The 20,694-nt window shown below is 46.4% G+C and overlaps 1 protein-coding gene across 1 annotated transcript in view; it reads right to left on the bottom strand.

Annotated features, from left to right (window-relative positions):
* Window positions 1-20,056, bottom strand: part of FHDC1 (FH2 domain containing 1) — a 40,341-nt gene extending 20,285 nt beyond the window's left edge. Inside the window, 4 exon segments of the mRNA XM_035698881.2 lie at window positions 4,284-4,386; window positions 5,392-5,453; window positions 14,311-14,939; window positions 19,937-20,056. Coding sequence (XP_035554774.2) covers window positions 4,284-4,386; window positions 5,392-5,453; window positions 14,311-14,802 — 657 coding nt within the window. The 5' untranslated portion in view covers window positions 14,803-14,939; window positions 19,937-20,056.
* Window positions 20,057-20,694: the final 638 nt, after the last annotated feature.

Here is a 20,694-nt window from a genome sequence, read left to right as displayed (position 1 = left end):
ATGCACACCCTAGACTTAACTCTGGTGCTGAAGACTACAGGTCCCCCCCCCGCCCCTTACCCAAATGGGCAGAAAATAGCCATTTATAGAATTGCATTACTTCCTCTACTTTTAGGGCCCCAAACTGATTTTTACCATTTTTAGCCATTCTCAATGTAAGGGCAGATGGAATTTCTGGTTTAGCTAAACCCAAATCAGTGCCTCGCTGCTGAACTGAAAAAGCCATAGGATGAATCCTGATCCCTTGTGAACTAGAGTTTAGCAATTCACTATATATGGGCAGGGGCAGAGTGAGGTTGTACCTTTCATAAGACCCATCTATGCAGCATGTGCAAAGCTTCTGAAAATAACAGCATAATTTTCTGTCTAAAGCATAAGACTAGGTCATGCTAAATAAACTTGGTAGATATTTCTATTAAACATGTGCTCAACTGTAACTGAACAATGATTAATCTCCTTCACTTATATAAAGAGCTAACAATGTTTATGGATTTCAAGAGAATGGTGATGGAAAGATAGTATTTAATTTAAATGCCATGTATACAGTTCTTAATTCCATTTCAAAATGAGACTTATGTTCATTAAGAGGGATTACTGTACCTTCACAGTGGTAGGGAGGTAAAAGAGAGAGGTGAACAAACCCTATAATTATTGTGCATTCTCGTCATCATCAAAAAGCATTTATCAAACATTGTTAGGCATAATTTTGTTGGCTGAGCCAAGTGACTCTCATTATGACCTGGCTGTGCTCGGTTTCTGTCCTAATAGCACGCAGCATGCTCCTGGAGCCTCACACATTCCAAAGTGCAGACTTCCTTCATCCCATCTAATTCCACTCACATGGCCTTGAAATAGCAAGATTTCCCACCAGTGGACTCACCCAAGAGAAGACCCTGGGGGCCCTCTTCCCTAACATTCTCCCCTCAGGGGCAGAGTCAGCAAAGAAGGTAGAGATGAGCTGATGAAAATGTCAGAGGAGGCAACCCAACTGTTGCCGGAGAGAACAGAAATTTCCTACCACCTTCCAGCCCTGCCTGTGTCCCTGACAGCGATGCAGGGATGGGGCACGGGCCCCAGCGGAGGGAAGGGCCCGCAGGCTGCAGGCGGGCTGGGCTCTCTTCCACCATCCACCCAGCTCCTACTCCAGACTCCTCCTTGTCCCCTTTCTGGGGACAGGAATACTTGCTCAGGACAATGAACCCATTCCCAGGGCTTTTATTTCTTTTACCTTCTTCTTCTGCAAGTTTTTTTTTTTTTTAAGATTTTATTTACTTATTCATGAGACACACAGAGAAAGAGGCAGAGACACAGGCGGAAGGAGAAGCAGGCTCCCCGTGGGGAGCCCCAGGCCCAGGTGGGACTCGATCCCGGGACCCCAGGATCACGCCCGGGGCGAGCGGCGTAGCCGGCCCTGCTCTGCTCTGCTCCACCGTGAGCGTGAGTGTGAGCGTGAGCGTGAGCATGAGCAGAAGGCAAGGTGAACCAGCACGCCAGACAGAAGATTTGTGGTGCAGGTGGGAGAAATCCTGAAAACAAATTAACCTTCTGCCGGCTCGTCAGCGGAGAACGCACGGCAGCAGAGGGCTGTTTCCGCTCCTCCTTTTCAACACGCTGATAAGATTACGGATCACCCGAGGGGCCGACGACAAGGCTGGGGGGCGGCGCGAGGCGGGGCTCGGAGAACCTCTGCCCTTCCTTCCTCGAGCGCTGCAGCGGGAGGAACCGCTCTGGGGTCAGACGAGTCACGCGCAAGCCCACTCCCTCTCCGGCCCATCGGCCAGGCGACACTGGAGCACTTCTAGCTAAGCCGTGTGAGCCTCAGTTTCCCGGCTGCAAAGTGACCAGCATCTGCGCTGTCGCTGCGGGTCAGCGCAGAAGACGCGCAAGATCATCAGAGCGACGGCTTGGTGGCTTCCCACGGGCCACGCGCTTGGACACATCCTCTCGCTCGGCTGGATTGTGCCCTGCCCAGTGCCCGGGACACGGGGACACCCTCGATAAATGTTTAGTCCCTTCTTGTGCTAAAAATGAGCACAGGATGTCACACCAGGCTCCGCAACACGCAGCTACGCAGACACTTGTGCACTTACTAACACGCTGCTGCCACATTCCGGACCCTCTCTCCCTGGGCCTGGACTCCTCGGCCTCTTCCCCAGGCTCCACCCTCTCCCCAAGCCCCTGGGGCTGGCCCCTGTGGGGGGGGGTCCCAAGGGCCCCTCGGGGCTGGCGGCAAGGCCAGGGCATGGGCCCCCGAGCCTGGCTTAGGGAGGGGCGCGCCTGGCCGGGCCTGTCAGGGTGTTCCTGCTGAAGGAAGCTCCCAGCTGCGTGTGGAGGGTGTGGTGAACTGAAGCCAAGAGGCAGTAATGTAAACAAGAAGAAGTGTGACCAAGTTTGTCGGATATGCAGAGCGAAGATGACCCTGCCGGCAGGAGGGTGACAGAAGCAGCTGCGGCCTGGCCTGCTTCGGAGGGGGAGCCAGTTCCCCATCCCGGGGCAGTTCCAGCCCCGCAGGCCGCGGGCTGGGGGGCCAGTGCCGGGCCCAGGACTCTGGGCAGCGGCGCCTGGGGGGGTTCGTCACCTTGCCCACCACGAGACACCTCCTCTTTGAATTACACCCCCCTCCCACCTCCCCGGCACACACACACACACAACTCAGAGCTCTTTTAAACCTGGGAGGCTCCACAGCTAAGTTGCTTTGAAATATCCCTGAGTCTCCCGAAGCCTGCGCTTCTCTAATCACCTCTGAATTTAAAATTAGAAAGGAAGACGCTAAGGAACCCGTATTTGATCGCCCACCTCTTCATGGCTCGAAGCTGGCAGCCTCCCTCATGCCTAACCTCCCTTCAGTTAGAAATTTCTAAGAGCCTTTCCAAGCACGTTCCCACGTATTATCACGATCACATCTGATCGTCACTTAAAGGAGCGAGGAGGGCAGTCAGGAGTGGGCACCAGAGCAAGCCCTAAGGAAGGGGCATGAGAAAAGCCCAAGCAGGAATAAGGTTTCGAGAACCACTCGATCTTTTAAAAATTCCAATGAATTAAACCCTATTTATCCTAATTAAAGACTTTTGAAACTCTCATTCTCTACATTACAAAAAAAAAAAAAAGACTAAAGACTGTTAAGTATCTAAGATCCAGGGTAAATTATAATTTGATGTACCTTGCTCTCAAGACTTTAAGATCCCTTATTATCATTAATAAATGCTGGTAGTTAATCTTGGCTTAGGTAAATTACACTTAATTTGCAAACAGAAAACCTGACACAGAGAGAGGTTCAGATTATCAAATATACCTAGGACACCCAGTTACCTAGTAAGACCCTTGAGTTGGCACTGTGAGTTTATCACTGATTGATGTGGAAGAGAAAGTTCAGATATATACTCCTCTTGTCATTTATGGCACTAAAATCAAATTCCATAAATTATGTGTGGGAAGAGGAGTGGGAAGGGGGAGAGAGGAACCAGCAATATGGGTAAAAGGAGAACTTAGACTTTTTACTTTGTAAGAGTCTACATTATTCAAATGTTTGTAAGCACAGGTATTCATGTAATTTCTTACTGAATTTTTTCAGGGTCTTCTTCTTCAGAAAAAAAAGGTGACATTCTGGTTTGTTTTTTTTGTTTCTGTTTTTTCTATGAAGCTCCTAACCATTCAACAGTTTAGTTAGTTTAGTCCAAAAAAAAAAAAAAAAAATCAATAACTTTGTATTGTGGTACTACTTTGCTATCAAAACAATTTTTACCTTTCAGTCAATTACAGAGACATTTATTAACAATTTATTAACAGTTTACCTATCTCTCCAAAATTTTAGAGCATCTTTATTCAAAAGTGGTCCCCTTTCATTTTTTTGTATAAAAAGTACACATATTTATAAAATAACCTGGGTACAGCTTAGGCAAAACATATCACTGGTGATGGAAAAGGAAACCAAAGTTTACTGAGGTCTCATGTGCCAAGAGCCATGTTCGATGCATGGCTAGGGTTTAGCATCCTGGCAATTCGGTGAGGCAGGCACCATCATCCTCGCTGCAAGGGCGCAGAAACTACGTTCACTGGAGTTAGGATATTTGCCCAAGCAAGGGTACAGGTGCAGTTTTAAGCATCGACTCCCTAACTCCGCAACGAATGCTCTCTCTGCTAGGTCACTTTTTACTTTTATGTGAGAAAACTCTGGCTCTGGGTAGCAGCAGAGTGACCTTCCCATGTGAGTTCTGACACCCTGAAAAATATTCAGGTTTTATCACCACTCCTAATATCTAAAACTCATGTGCCAAATTCCTTACCTCCTCTGACTCCGGAAGAAGCTTCAGAAATTCTCGCAATGTCTCTGATCCATAATGCTCGCTCTTTCCTTGATGAATATCTTCTACAATGGACTGAGGAGACCTTGAAGAGGCAATAATCAGATTCCATTTCACGTTTGTTGGAGGGCCGAAGAAACCCAAGTCAGTAGAAATTAAAACAAATCACCTCTATCATTTTTCCACCCAGCCCTTCTTTCCAGTCTGAGGGATGTGACCTGCTGTATCAGTGATCACAGGAGCCCCACTGCCAGGGAAAGCGGGGATCCTGACACACCACCCAGGGGCCCCTTCACCCAGAAGCCCATCCTCGGGCATCCCAGAAAAGCTAAATGTGACAGCAACCACTGAGAGTCTTACTGGGAGAAGAAAAGCAATCCCCTGTGGTCACATGGAAACCTGTGGAGCCTCTCCTTTCCACTTTAGAATACTGGCACTTTTTCTTTTCTTTTCTTTTTCTTTTTTTTTTTTTTTAAGATTTTATTGATTTATTCATGAGAGACACAGAGAGAAGGACGCCTGGGTGGTTCAGTGATTGAGCATCTGTCTTCGGCTCAGGGCGTGATCTCGGTTCTGGGATAGAGTCCTACATCGGGCTCCCTGCAAGGAGCCTGCTTCTCCCTCTGCCTATGTCTCTCATCAATAAATAAGTAAAATCTTAAAAAAAAAAAGAGAGAGAGACACACACACACACACAGAGGCAGAGACATAGGCGGATGCTCAACCACTGAGCCTCCCAGGTGCCCCTAGAATACTGGCATTTAACCACTGCCAACCAACCAGTCCAACCTTTGCTGAGGGGCAACACTACAAATGAATTTATAAATTCCCTGGCATGACAGGCTTGAGCAGATCCCCTCAGGCAACTGCCTGTACTTCAAGCCACCAGGTTATGTTTTCATGCAGGAAAACAGCAGAGAGTGACAGGCACTTGCATACTCATCACACCATGTGTCTAAGAAGGATATGTAGGTATGCAGAATGACTTTCGCTCATATTAGAAGCTGAATTTTCAGCTCAGCCACACCCATAGACTGATGCTGACAGCATGGATGTGACTAAAGTTGCAAATGGGTGCAAAAAACCTTACTTCTTAAATTGCTTAAGAAATATCCCAATGTTCATGCTCCGTTTTGCATCCACGATAGTAATCTGGAAAAAAACAGATACATGTAAGACTATTAAAGTGCAAATTAGAAGAGTTGGACAGAAGGAGAGAATTATAACCTATCAAAAAAACAACACTATTTTAGCTGACACGTTGTGTTTCGGCGACAGGCAGACAGACGACAGGCAGACGCCAAAAAAACAACACTATTTTAGAAGAGAAATATGTAAATCTGATTATTAGTCAATACATCTAATATAGTTTTACAAATATTAAAATATCATCATTTCCCCAAACTTACTGCAATGATCTATTTCCTTAGCTATAATAACTATACAGGTCTATTTTAATCTTATATAACTTTTTTGAGAGAGAGAGAGAGAGAAAATATGCATGTGCATAAACTGGGGGACGGGCAAAGGAAGAGGGAGAGAGAATCCCAAGCAGGCTCCAGACTCAGTGCAGGGCCTGGCCAGGGCTTGATTTCAAAACCCTGAGATCATGACCTGAGCCGAAATCAAGAATCAGTCCTGGGGCACCTGCATGGCTCAGTAGGTTAGGCATCTGCCTTCAGCTCAGGTCATGATCCCAAGGTCCTGCAATTAAGCCCCATGTTGGGCTCCCTATTTAGTGGGGAGTCTGCTCCCTCTGCCTCTGTCTGCTCCTCCTCCTACTTATGCTCTTTATAAAAAATACATAAAATGTCTACTTATGCACTTTATAAATACATAAAATCTTCAAAAAAAAAAAGTCAGATGCTTAACTGACTGAGCCACCTAGGTGCCCCAATCTTATATAATTTTTAATGAACAATGTATATTATTTTTTTTTAATTTAGCAGTTTCCTCTTAGAATAACATAGCCTTTGTGTAAAAGTCCAAATTTGAAAAACAAGTGTCTTAGCATAGCCAGATCATATGGGATTTGAACTAAGAAAGTAAATAAATAACTCAAGATATTGCAGAGTCCCAACCCTGATTTAGGGATATAGGAGGACCAATACTATTATTTCGGAAATGTAATAAAATTAATTTTTTTCTAAAACAAAAATTTCTTTCCATTGAGAAAGAATATTTATGCCCTTTAGGGGAAGGTAAGAAAGTCTCCTACATTTTATTTACTCAGAATTTAAAAAGGAAAACTCTTGTGCTGTATTTCACCAAGTCTAAGACTCTTGTTAACATCTCCAGAATCAGGATGCATCTTTGATTTAAGGAAATATGGTGCCATTCTAATGTACCGGCAAAACCCAGATTTGGGCTGCAATAGGTTTTAGCTTTTCAAAATTAGTAACTGGACAGGATTTTATCAGTCTGGAAATTAGAACCTTTTTTGGCAAGGGGTGAGGAGGATGTTATTATTAAACGCAGAAGCCATTTCTTTTCTCTGGAAGGAAATATCCAAGATGCAGGGAGGAAAGATCACCTAAAAACTGCCACAGTGTGTTTTTTTGTTTTGTTTTCACCCATTTTTTGGTAAAGGGAGACTAGCTAAAACAGGAATGTTATGATTCTCTTCCTTTCCAAATGGATGTGATTCATTTGTGAACAAAAGAGAATCGGGTTTCAGATTAAATTCCTTTTCTCCGGGCCTTCAAAGTTTATAAGCAGCAGCATGAACTGTTAACCAAATTTAATGGCACTTCCTGACTATAAGGTTAAATTGTCACAGGACTATGGCTGCCTTCTTTTGAAGGCTAATCTTAAACAATCACGTTATTTACTATCCTAGGGTTTCATCTCATGTTCCTGCAATCACCTGCCAGCCATAAAATAAACTCCCAAGTGAACAGGGCAGGCTCCTTACTGGAATCCTACCCAGTTCAAGTTTGGGGTGAAGGGGAGAATCAATCCTGTCAAACCCAACACCTTTTAATGAGGAAAGCCCACACAAGACAGAGGAACCTACATTTAGTGAGACAGAAAACTATGTATATTATTGTAATTCATCAATTAAAAAGCCGCAAGTAAGAACACGTATATTGATATAGCGACATACTGATCCAAAGCACTTCCTTGGGACTCACGTCTACCCAGAATGAAGAAAAAAACGTATTTGCGGGATCCCTGGGTGGCGCAGCGGTTTAGCGCCTGCCTTTGGCCCAGGGCGCGTTCCTGGAGACCCAGGATCGAATCCCACATCGGGCTCCTGGTGCATGGAGCCTGCTTCTCCCTCTGCCTATGTCTCTGCCTCTCTCTCTCTCTCTCTCTGTGTGACTATCAAAAATAAATAAAAATTTAAAAAAAAAAAAAAAAAACGTATTTGCTACTCGGCTCATTAAATCACCACCTATTTGACACCTGTCACCTGTTTGACAGATAAGGAAACTGAGTCTCGACCCATCATGTTTTATGCCTTGTCATGTTTTATACTTTCCCCAGAGTAACGTGAGAACACAAATGCTAGCCTGGGTCTTTCTGGTTCCTTCTGTCTGGTTCCTGTGAGTTTCCATGTCGCTGAGGATGCAGGAGCATAGAGCAGTGGCAGTGTTCCCCCACCAGCCGTGGACTGGTATCCACACCCATGCGTTTCTCCGGGAATGGGGGCAGCTGTGTAGACACCATCCAGGGGGCCCGGCCAAGGCCTCTGGGGGCCCAGGGCTGTGTGTGCGGGACGGTGGGTAGAAATCGTTTCTCCCGGTGAAGACAGCCTCGACGAGCTGCTGTCAGGCTTGGGCAGCAGCTGCCTCCAACGCTTAGGCAGAGCTTCAGAAACTGGTCACCAGTTTACGAGGATTCAGCAATAATCCTAAGGGAAAACCTGGGCTGGCCGTCGCTGGGCACCTTACAGGGCGAACAAAGCCTCATCCTATCAACAGGAAGACGAGACTACTAATGGGTTCCGGGGACAGTCCCTCTCTCCCCACGTCCTCAGGTTTGCCTAGTGCCCGGCCGGCTCTTCCTCACAGGCTCTCCCACTGGATCCTTCCAAAGTGGTGTTGCACAAGTGCTTGTTCAAGCCCTTTAAAGCGGGTTATCGTTTCACGTGTAAATTAGCTTATCTTACTCCCCAAATGCTTGCCATCTCAAAGCTGGGCAATTCAGGGACCCCTGGATGTGAGACCAGGTGGTGTTCTGTTTTGTTTTCTTAAGATTTTATTTACATATTTTGAGAGAGAGAGAGAGAGAGAGAGAGAGAAGAGAGAGAGCAGCAGAGGGGAGAGGGAGGCTCAGCAGAGCCTCAGGCAGGGCTCGATCCCAACACCCCCAGATCATGACCTGAGCTGGAGGCAGACGCCCAACCAACTAGGCCCCCCAAGTGCCCCCAGGTGGTGTTTGGGAATCATCCAGAGCAGTGGACTCTGCATGTGCTGGCTGCGCAGGGGGAGACAGACAGCCCCAGGGAAAAGCATGAACCAACCCGGCTCTCTCCCTGCCCGCGGGTCCAATCAACAGAAACCCACGTTCTGGACACCACAGGAAAGGGAGGCAGGACCCCCACTGAAGTCAGGGCCTGTCACAGCAGGTAGAGCCGGGGCACTACGGACGCACGGGCTTTCCCGTCACGGGCCACTGCAGAGGTACATGCCATCCCTAGCGAAAGAAGGAGCAGAATATAAGGTCATATGCTCAACTCACGCCATCCTGAGGACTTCCCAGCAGGATGTGGGGTGGCCCTGCGACAGAAGCAGTCTCCCCGCAGACTGCCGGGGTGGCCAGGCTTGCTGTGCCTCCCCCTGAAGCCCTGAGACCACAGCACCTGGTCAAGGGTGCGATGGGCTATACCACTCCTCTTGGTCAAGCCTCCAAATAAGCGCACCTAGTGTCTCCTACAATTCCTGTTCGCTCCTCTCCTAAGGAGTCACCACAGTCTGCCTCCCATATTCCTTAAGGGAAGAATCAGCTCTTGTGTTTTAGCTGCGGTAAAATATACAGAACATCTGCCATCTTAACCATTTTTATTTTTTGAAGTCATCTCTACACCCAACAGAGGGCTCGAACTCATGACTCCAAGGTCAAGGGTCGACTGAGCCAGCCAGGTGTCCCCCTCCTTAACCATTTTTAAATGGTCGGTGGCATTAAGTGCATCCACATTGTTCAGCACAACCATCCCCACATCCCCCCAGTACACGCATCCACAGAATCCTTCCCACCTTGCAGAATTGAAACTACGCACCCCTTAAATCGTAACTCCCCGTTCCCTCCTTCCTTCAGCTCCTGGCAACCACCCTTCAACTTTCTGTTGCAAAGAATTTGACTATTCTTAGTAATGTCACATAAGTGGAATCATATAATGTTTGTCCTTTTGTGATGGGTTTATTTCATTTAGCATAACGTCCTCAAGGTAGAAATTTTTAACCTACTTTTGTTTCAATATGTCAAAGAGGGCTTCCTTGACTACTTAAGTACCACTGAGTAGTGGCTATTTCAATGCGACATCAAATTCAGAAAAGCAAAATTAAAAAAAAAAAAGTCTTCCCATATCCTCTTATATAAGACATATCTTTTGGTTTCTGATGTGGCTTTTTTTGTTTGTTTGTTTTCATTTTCTTTTTATTTTTGGTTGGCTGCCAATTGGGATATGCCCCAGCCTGGGTTTGGCGGAAAAAAAATAAAAACATAGTTGAAGCTTTTTTTTCTTCTTTCAAATGTATTTCACATGCTCATCTAGTTCTGTAGTTCTGGACTGAGCATGTCCCAGAATTCTAGAACACACTGTGATCATATAACAAAAGTTGAGAAAGAATAACCAATAACCTGAATTAGCATGGAAGAGTAAGATGTTACTTCCCAGAAATTAAAAAAAAACAAAAACAAAAACAAAAACAAAAACAAAACAAAACAAAACTACCTTCCATCCTTCCTTCCTCTCTCTTTTTCTAATAAGCAATTTTAGTTATTTCTTACATGGCATTATTGTAAATTGTAAACATTACTACAGATACCATATTGAATGATCTCACATGTTCCAACATTTGTGGCTTTTTTCCTTTTTTTATTTCACTTTTATTGAGGTAAATTAGCAAATAAAATTGTAAGATATTTAAGGTGTATATCATGTTATTTGACATATGTAAACATGGTGGACGTATTCCCATCTAGTTAATTACCACATCCATCACCTCCCGGTGATCTTTTTGTCCTCCTTTTCACTGACAGCACTTAAAATTCTACTCTCTTGGGGCACTTGGGTGGCTCAGTGGTTGAGTGTCTGCCTTTGGCTCAGGTCATGACCCCGGGGTCCTGGGATCAAGTCTCACATCAGGCTCCCTGCATGGAGCCTGCTTCTCCCTCTGCCTGTGTGTCTCTCATGAATAAATAGATAAAATCTATAAAAGTAAAATAAAATTCTACTCTTAGCAAATTTCAATTCTACAACAGTGTTATCAACTGTGGTCACCATGTTTTATATTATAGCCTCAGGCCTCGTTCATATTGTGTTTTGTCAATCCCAATTTTGATCATATTGATCTATCATATTGATAAATACTCCCTTTGCGCTCCCTTGGTTCAGTTCTGCCAGCTGTTACTTTTAATTTCCTTTGGAGGATACCAATCAGCTAAGACTGTGCCTTCCTCTAAGAGCATTTCAGATTCTAGAAGGAAACAAGCACAGACCCGACTAACCAGTATGAGTGCGGATGATGCTCTAAGGGGGCTGGGGAGCAGTGGGGAGCATATAGACAGGGAACTTCTCAGGGATGAGATCAATGAACTCCAAAAAGAAGGTGGAGTTTGAGCTCTTTTTATTATTATCCCCAGTAATATATTTTTGTTGTTTCTAATTATTTTATTGCAGTTTAATTATTATTGTCACACTTGTGGCCTCCTCCAGTTGATTTTTAGGTATCAAAAACACAAGGATAGTCATATTTGATAACCTTTCCCTCCCTTCTCCCTTAACTAAATGTTCTAACTTGCTATATTTTGAGTGTTGTTCTTCCTAAATTACCCATTCCTGAACCCAGCTCTTCTTTATCTTCCAGCAACTTCTTTCTTTGGAGTATAATGAAACTTATTTGTAATGCTTTATAAGCCCTTTAAAGTAGGAGCCAACCACATAATGGCAGGTCATTTCTGTAAGAGGTTATTATATTTCCAGGGGACATTATCCGATCCCCGACATGTTTGAACCTCTGGAATTATGGCCTGTGGGGTGGCAGGTTGGGAATGCCATGTTTCCAGGCTCAGGATGGGTCACTCTGCCAGAGTATTCTCCACTCAATGTGCACAGGTGGTGAGAACCAGTACTTTCAACCCTGGATTCCATTTACTACCAAGTAAATCGGAAGATTTATTACTGGATCTTGTGAAACTATCACTCTGCTGAGTTGTAATTTCCTAAGACGAAAGTCTAATGAGGGAAGAAAATAGCATGTACTGCATTCTTTTACTGTAGGAAAAAAAAAAGTATATAATACTTCTAGCCATATTGGGAAATAGCATGAAAAACTGAAAATAATCTGGATAACCCTGTTATGTGACAATATTACCCAATACACACTTAAATCCATCCACCTAAACCACTTATCCTACCTGAATGTTAAAGAGTTGAAAAGTTAAATTATCTTATGACACAAGGTCACGGTGATTTAATTTTCCTATCTAGTAGCTGTCTCTCAGATTAGAACCTCAAGTGCTAAAAGTAAAAATATTTGCACACCCATATTCATAGCAGCAGATTCACAACAGCTAAAAGGTGCAGGCAACCCAAATATCCATTGATGGATGACTAGATAAACAAAATGTGGTATATACATACAATGGAATATCATTCAGCCTTAAAATTCTGACACATACTACGACACGGGTGAATGTTAGGGACATTATGCAAGGTGAAATACTCCAGTCACAAAGACACATACTGCCTGATTCCACTTCTATAAGGCCACGTAGAGTGGTCAAATTCTCAGAGTCAGAGTAGAAGGGGCTGCAGGGAGGAGGGAGTGGGGTGATTTCATGGACACAATGCTGCAATTCTGCAAGATGGGAAGAGTTCCGGGCAAGTGTGGTAGGGATGGCTGTACAACCATGTGAATGCATTTAATGACGCTGAACAGAACATTTATAAATGGTTAAGATAGCAAACGGAATGTGTATTTTATCACAATTAAAAATAATTACTTGGTTTCAGGTATTTTTTAAGGGAAAGGAAAAAAAGATGAAGATGTATCTGGGGAGGGGAGGGGAGAGAGAGATGAGAGGAAGACTTTTTATTCCTGAAATTTAGATGTGGCCTAGAAATTGACATTTCTGCTTCGGCTGTACGCGGGGAAAGATGCCACACTCCCTGCTACTTCTCTCCTTCTCAGAGTCCTGCTGAACCTCCCTTGAATTAGCAGACATGAAGCTACAAGTTCCTAGTAGGCCCTTGAACTATCATTTGCCAAAATAAATGTCTCCAATTTATAAAGGATGCCACCCGTTCTAACCTGGTAGCTGCCTCCCCAGCAGCATGGTGAGCTAGGCCCCTGTCTGTTCCAGGGGGTTTCCTGAGACTTGCGCTCTATGTCCCACCGTACCCAGCCACCCTTCCCTTCGACATTCTTGAAATTCAGTAAGTAGAGCTAGGAAACAATGGTGAGAAATGCCCTACTGTACAAGGAATCTCTGCTGGAAGCTGGGGCAAAGGCCAGGGTACTAAGGAAATGACTTCTTGCTCCTTCCAATACTGAAAGGATGCATGCTAAGAAATAAAAGGACCTTGCATAAAGGGAAGAGCAGGGAAAGCCCGAGTTCAGTAGGGGAGGGCACGAGGGACTGTCCTGAAGACTTCCGCTCAATTTTATTTCACAGTTCATGCTTGATCCTAATCCCAGCATTCTCTACATTTTATAGTTAATAGACTCTAGACTATTTCAACCACCAATTTCAAGGACCCCCAAGTGAAGTCATGGAGAGAAGTAGTTAACGTGTTCCTGAGCCAGACAGAGAAAAGAGGTCAATACTGTCAGCTTGACAAATCAATTATGCAGAGAGGCGCTACTTCATCCCAGAGCCCTGCCCACTTTCTCACCTGATCCACTCCATCTTTGACCTATTTTCTCTGCTCCTGTACAACAGATTTTAAAAATGATATATTTGTTGCTCCCCTTTTTCCTTTTTGGTGGGCAACACTCTTTCCTTCCCATCTCTAGTTTCCTAAGTACTTCTGCTAATAAGCAGAGGCCTCTCAATTTATTGTTTCTAAACAGAGTACTTTCAAATGCAATTTTTGACTCTATAATATAGACAGTAATTGGGAGCTCTCAAGCTATGCTTTCCGTGAACTTCTTACAATCTGTTAGCTCTCCTTAGTTCTCAGTGTAAGACATTTATTGCTAACTGGGAATATGCTTCCTAGAAAATCCATCTAAAGCTAGCCTTAGGTTTTGAACTCTCTGGAATCTCTATTCCACAATGGCCACAGTTTAATTCAGAGCTCTGAGGAATGAAGGCTATCTCATAACACTTAGGGAAGGGAAAACTAGAGGGAAAAACACGGGTAAAATCTTAAGGATGCATATTAGTTAATGGTGCATTTAACAAAGGCCATTTTGTCTCCAAAAGTTCCAGTTAATCTCAGTTTAGCTGAGTTCAGGAACTCAGGTTTTTGTTTAGACAGAGACTAATAATGTGGACTTCGGCAGAACTGCTCCACCAGGGGAAACCGCAGCAGATGTGCTGGAGACAGGGCAGTACTGAGAGGCCAAAGAACGATGGCCCCACATAGCATGTTCTCAGCGTGAGCTCATAATCCACCGGGATGTCTGGGAGGATGTGGCATGCATGCTTCTTACACTTTTTTGCTAGTCAGCTCAAGCTCATCATATGAGGCCCTTTTCTATCATTTCCAGAGCACATTTACTTGCATGATCTTATGTCTTAGTGACCGAGCAACTTGTGAAATGTACACACCCTTCCAAACATACAACAACGCAGCATGCAAAGGATCATCCCTCCACCATCGATCCGTTCTTACCTCTTCCCTAGCATCCCGGAAGGATGAATTTAAAGTTCCTCCTCTCCTAGAAAGGGAAGACTTGGTAGTATCTTCTTGCTGCCCAAAGAGTTCCTCAATGGTCTTTGTATCAATCTGGTAGTGATGCTGCTGCCTGGCGGCCAAAGTCCAGATGTTGGTTTTGCCACGAACTTGCTCCTCTGGAATGGTTTTCCAAAAAAAGCTTCTCATCCGCCTTTTCTTCCCAAGGTGGCTGTAGCCATTCATGTGAGAGGCTGGGGGTAGTCCCGGAGGGGGAGGTGGGGGCGGAGGCCCCCCGGGGAGTGGAGGTGGGGGGGGAGGAGGAGGAGAGGGAGGAAACCCCTCCCCTGAATGCAGACATGGTGGAGGTGGAGGGGGTGGAGGAGGAGGAGGGGGCGGCGGTGGTGTCTGCCCAATCATGAATCCAGCTCCTGGGCCAATAGTCCCATTTTCTTTATCGCTGACCAAGGAGACACAATTCATAACATGCATAGTACTGTTGCCTTCTAAGGAGATAATTTCTTGGCCTTGGGGAAGCAGACACAAACATCAAACTCGTGTCATACTTTTCCACTCGCTGGTCCGCTGCCAGAGAAAAAGCCAACCGTGTTGTGTGTCATCTTCCAAACCTACAAAGATAAAACAATTTTAAACCAGGCCAGGAAAATATGTGAATATTAGCTATTCCCTTCCGAGCCTAGTGCCAGTCCCCCTCGAGTGGCTGGGTATTACAATCAGTGAGAGAACACATCCAAAAGGGCATAAAAAGGGACTAATACTTTTCTAAACATGAACCAAACAAATTTTACTGCCTGGAAATGCTGGCAAAGCAACAGCAACAAACTCAACTTGGAAACCTTCCATTAATCAATAAAACACATATTTATTGAGAACCTGCTATAAGTTCAGCAAGTATGGCTCACTTCATGAATAAACTACTTGTTCATTAACTGGCTCATTTTCTTTGGGCAATGGATACTCAACCCCCAGGGAAATTACCCAAATGGCTGAAGCATTAGGTATTAGTGTACGACCCTGCCTTTCTCCAGTATGGACATGTCCCCTACCAATCACTTGGTCAAAGGGCATCCTCTGCCTTGCATGTAATAGGGCATTTGGAAATGATAAAATAGTGACCAAACTCATTCCCCCAGAGTCAGGGCCACCATGTTCCTGCTCCCTCTGGTCACGTGGCTTCCCTGCAAATGAAAGAACACTAGATGTGAAGATTAAAGGCTGTAGCTCTAAATCCAGCTTTACTGCTTACATTTTAGACAAGTCACTTCACCTCACAAGACTTCAGTTTTGTCATTTGTAAAACTAGGAGGTTGGGATCCATTCCATGACTTCTCTCATTGCTCCCAATGCTATCATTTTAGATTCTAGTTAAGCCACTCTTCAGAAACAATCAGAACTTCATGCCTACCTCTTCTGTGACACTATTAGCAGAGAACACACACAATGATATGCTGCCCATATCATACCTGCCACTTGTCTACCCCTTATCCACACAGTCATTGAGTTATTTTGGTGGCTTATGTTTTCACTGGCCTTTTAATGTTTCTTCCAGTATTGAGTTGTTAGGGACTTGACGTGAAAACAGAGGTCAAAACAACTAGATTTCTTCAAATATAAGGACAGGTTAATGAAGGATGTGGGAAAAGGGACCCCATGCAGGCTATGAAGTCAGCACCCCAACTATGTGGACATGTAGACGGTTTCCTCCAGGACATAAAGGGGCCAGATTTTTTTAGACTGGACTTCTGCACATAATTACCCTTTTATAGCATCACTGTCAAAGCTCACACTTAACCAACACACATTGGTCAAACAATACTAGATTACGCAGGAGTAAACCGTCTGATAGCACTAATTCAAATACAGTGAAATTCTTTACAGAGAACCACGTATAAAAGGCAAGACTGCCTTGGGAATAAAAAGTGGAGACTCCAGAAATAGGCTGTTTTTTCCTCAGATCTCAGTTCTGCTACTTTTTAGATGTGCAACCTGAGGTAAAGTAGGCTGTTGAACCTATGTCTCAGGATCCTCTTCTATAATATAAAGATATATTGTTTCATTGGTTTGCATAAGAATGAACGAGCTAATACATGTACCAAGATGCCTCATACATAGTTCATTATTAACAATAACCAGTGTCATATATACATAGGATTTCTCTTTACTTCCACAGGTATTACATTTTCTTTAAAATATATATTGGGTTGGGACACCTGGGTGGCTCAGCAGTTTAGCGCCTGCCTTTGGCCCAGGGCATGATCCTGGAGTCTCGGGGTCGAGTCCCACAGTCTCCCTCTGCCTATGTCTCTGCATCTCTCTCTCTCTCCGTCTCTCATGAATAAATAAATAAAATCTTTTTAAAAACCCCTTATGTATTGCTTTTATGGATAAAATGCTAAATTACTCCGGGCTGCCAGAAAAATCCCCTTTATAGTTCCATTCTTTACTAGTTTTGTCCTTTTTTCAGTACTCAGTGACTATGTTATTATTTTATCTCTAAATTACAAGAACAGGGGTGCCTGGGTTGTTCAGTCAGTTAAGTGTCCAATTCTTGATTTTGGCTCAGGTCACAGTCTCAGGGTTCAGAGATGGAGCCCTGCATCGGGCTCCCCACTGGGCATGGTCCAGCCGGCTTAAGAGTCTCTCTCTGCCCCTCCCCCCCATAGTAAATGAATAATAAATTGCGAATACAAATATTTTTATTAGGGACACCTGGGTGGCTCAGCCATTGAGTGTCTGCCTTCGGCTCAGGATGTGATCCTGGGGTCCAGGATCAAGTCCCCCATGAGGTTCCCTGTGGGGAGTCTGCTTCTCCCTCTGCCTATGTCTCTGTCTGTATCTCTCATGAATAAATAAAATCCTTAAACAACTGTTTTTATGAAACATTTGAATACTTTCGAAAACTATATATGGGTAGCTGGTAGCACTGCCAGCTACTAACTGGAATTTTTTTTTTTTTTTTTTTTATCATTTTAGCCACGTAGAAGTGTTTATCAGTGACATTACGAACATCTGCAGCGTCGTGTAGCCATCACCACTGGAAAATTTTTTAGAAAGTAAAACTGAAATTATTTATCCAAGTCAACTTACAGCTCACTGGAGATGCAACTGACTTTTAAAAGGAGTTTTCATAATTACCATTAGGGGCATAACTAGGCTGTTTTCATAGTTGGCACCCCTTGAGCAATGACTCATTGTCAATTACAGTTTATAGTTACATTTGAACTCTTCTTTTTTCAAGACTGCACAGGAAATCTTGGCAGTTTATCCTTACATAGTTTAAAACACTTCTGTACATAAAATATCTCATGTATTGAAGAGCTGCTAATCCTCCAATTCACCTCTAACTGCAGATATGCTGACTCGTATAGATTATTCCTGTTAAGAATGGCAATAACCTTAAAAAGTCCCATCCTAGAAAGCAGTAACTCACTCAGTGCTGCCTAAGTATATGCACAGATGTGCCATTAAACCCCACCGAGCAAATACAGAGATACTAAAAAGAGTGAGAAAGACTATACCTCAGGTTGTACACGAGCACTAGTTTCTAACACTAAAGCTCCAAAGGATACAAGTTGTTTTGAATGTTGGGCATTGCACCAAAGTGCCAGATAAAAGCTTGTCAAAGTAAAAAAGTGACATGTGTTAAGTTATGTGCTGCCGTAATTCTAACCACTGCCCCATCTTGAGAAAGAATGTTATTTTTAAAAGTTAGAAGAACAAAATAAAATTCACAACACTGTTACTGGTATGTTGTCTGGCTAATTTTTTCCCAGGGTAACAAATAAGGATCCTAGGCCCCCAACAGCTTCTAATGAATAAATCCTCCAGCAATGATTAGCTAAGATGCTAATGCTTTTACTACTGGCTTCAATGGGGCTTTGATAGGGCTTTCCCTCTGGCCAGGATTTCCAATGTCAAACAGACAGGAAAAAGAGAGTGCAGACAGACATTCTAACCCTTTCCACAGTCTCATAACATGTTAAAACAGAGGATACATAAAGAACATTTGATTTACTAAGGGTCCGGGCCCCAGGAAAGATGCAAACGCATACTCTCCAAGCGTATTAGAACACAGGTAGTGCCACAGCCCTAAAAACAACACTGCAGCCCTAAAAACGCTGTTTCTCACAGCTGCTGACTGCCAGCAGGAACAATGGAATTAGCCTTGGCTCTGTCTGGAAAATGTCAAGCGTCCCATCAATCTCTCCAGGGCAGACAGAGACAGGTTTGTATTTAACATCTCACCTATAGGTTGGGGACCTCAGCGACAAGGAGGACAGCCATGAAGGCTGACAAATGCCCAGCCCTAAGTAAAATGTAGAGCTGTCACTGGAAAGCTCTCAAGATGAGAACTTTTCAAGTCCGGGAGTGCTAATCATGACCTACCAGGGGTGTGTCTGAGTGATGGACCCTTTAGGGAAGCTGTAGCTCAACTAAGCATCTTTTTAACTATGTGAATTTTTCCTAAGAGGGTGCTGGGACCAGGTCTTTGGCGTTGAGCCGATCAGCAAGCAGAAGGTCTTAGAATGCAAATGTTCCTAAGGGTCTTCAAAGAAGCCCTCTGGCCTCAAGGGCCAGCACTGCTTTGCTCCAGGGGTCAGAAGCCTGAAGCTCTCTGGCTCCCTTGAAGGGAGAGGGTGGGAGGGAAGAAGAGAGAATATGTAGGTTTCATTTCAAGGTGTATTTCGGAGGAAAACATGTTCCTGAAAGTCAGTTCAGTGCTCGGGATTTTCCTGAAAGAGGGTTCGTGGGACCCTGTTGCTCAGCTGGTCACTCGCGCTCTAGGCCAACAATAGCCAAAAGTAAACGTCAAGGAAACCCCCCCAGAAAGCTTTTCCCCTTCATTTCTGACTTGTATCAGGGATGAGGTGGGTGCCCAAGAGCTGGCCCACACCCTGCTGACGACAATGGGGGGGGGGGGGCGCAGAGGAAGCCGGGTTTGGGGAGAAAGCGGGAGAAGGCGGGGGAACACCCAGCCCTTTTATCTGGGGGAGAAAACAGGGTGAGGAGAGGGCAGGCGAGTCTAAAATGGAATTCTTGCTCTCCTCTAATTCATTGGGAAAGTCCACTCCGCGACCACGCAGCTTCCAGGACCGCTCCTGACCATTCAGCACAGACGGTCGGCCCCGCGGCCCAACAGGGGCGGCCTGCAGCGGGCGGCGCGGGCCCGGGTGCGCGACCCGCAGCCCCACCCCCTCCCCCCTCCCCCCTCCCCGGCCGCGAGCGCAACGCCCGGGCGCAGGGAGAAGCACGCGCGGCTTTGAACGTGCATTCTCAGTCGCTCCCAAGGTCCCCAAACCGAGGGGGAAAAAAAAAAAAAAAAGCAAACGAGCGCCAAAGGATGCTCGAGAGAGACGGGAGGAAGCGCTCGCTACTCCTTCCAGGACGACAACCGAGGGTCAGTGGAGGGGGTCGCGGACGGCCGAGCACCAGGGGCACGTCTGTGCGGGCAGAGGGCAGCACAGCACCCCCAGGGCCTGAAGAAGTCGGGCGCCGGGCGCGCGATTTCTCTCGAGAAGTCTGGACACACCGTAGTTTCCTAGGTCTTTGCACCCGCGAGCGATCCCCCCCGGGTCCGGGGTACCCCCCCCCCCCCGCCACTCACCCCACGGCCGCGGCTGGCGGTGCAGGAGGCTCGGGGCGCCGCGTCCGCCCGGATCGCAGGGAGCGCGCCGGCTTCCGAGGCGCCGCGGGGGCGCGGGCGGGGGCGCGAGGTCCCCCCGGGAGCCGCCGAGATGGGCGCCCACACGGCCGCGCGGGCTCGGCGGCGGCGGGGCGAGGGCGCGCTCCGGGCCGGGCGGGAACCAGCGAGCCTCCGCGCCCCGGAGCGCCGAGCGCCCACCCGGCCTCGGGCAGAGCCGCGGCGCGCCCGCCCCCCCGGGGCCCCTCGGGGCGGCCGCTCGGGGCGGGCCGGGGGGAGGGGGTCGCCCGGCCCCGCCCCGCCGCCCGGGGGACCCGCTCACGGCCCGCTCACGGCCCGCCCCGCCCCGCAGCCGCGCGGAGTCCAGAAGCCGGCGGGGAACGGGTCCCGGTGCTGGAGGCCAAAGCGCGGCTGCCGCGGTCCGCCGAGCCGGGCTCCGCCCCGCCCTCGAGCCTCGGCGGCGGCACCTACCCACGTCCGGGCTCTGGGTGCCGGGAGAGGCAGCCTCACGGCCGCACTGCGGCTCAGCCGAGGAGCAGCCGAGAGCCGGCAAAAAAAAAAAAAAAAAGTCGAGGAGAGACTCGTGGTGTTCGGTGGGAGGATGAAAGCGAGAGCCCGCAGCCCCCGAGCCCGCGGCCCCGCCGGCCCCGCCGGCCCCGCCTCCTCCGGACCCCGCAGCCGAGGGCGCCGCTTCGGGTCGGAACTCGCCCGGCCCGGCCGAG

Source organism: Canis lupus, chromosome 15 (assembly GCF_003254725.2).
Source record: "Canis lupus dingo isolate Sandy chromosome 15, ASM325472v2, whole genome shotgun sequence".
NCBI classification, from domain to species: Eukaryota; Metazoa; Chordata; class Mammalia; order Carnivora; family Canidae; genus Canis; species Canis lupus.
The sequence above is the reverse complement of the archived record's forward strand: the minus strand, read 5'-3'. Positions and strand labels throughout refer to the sequence as shown.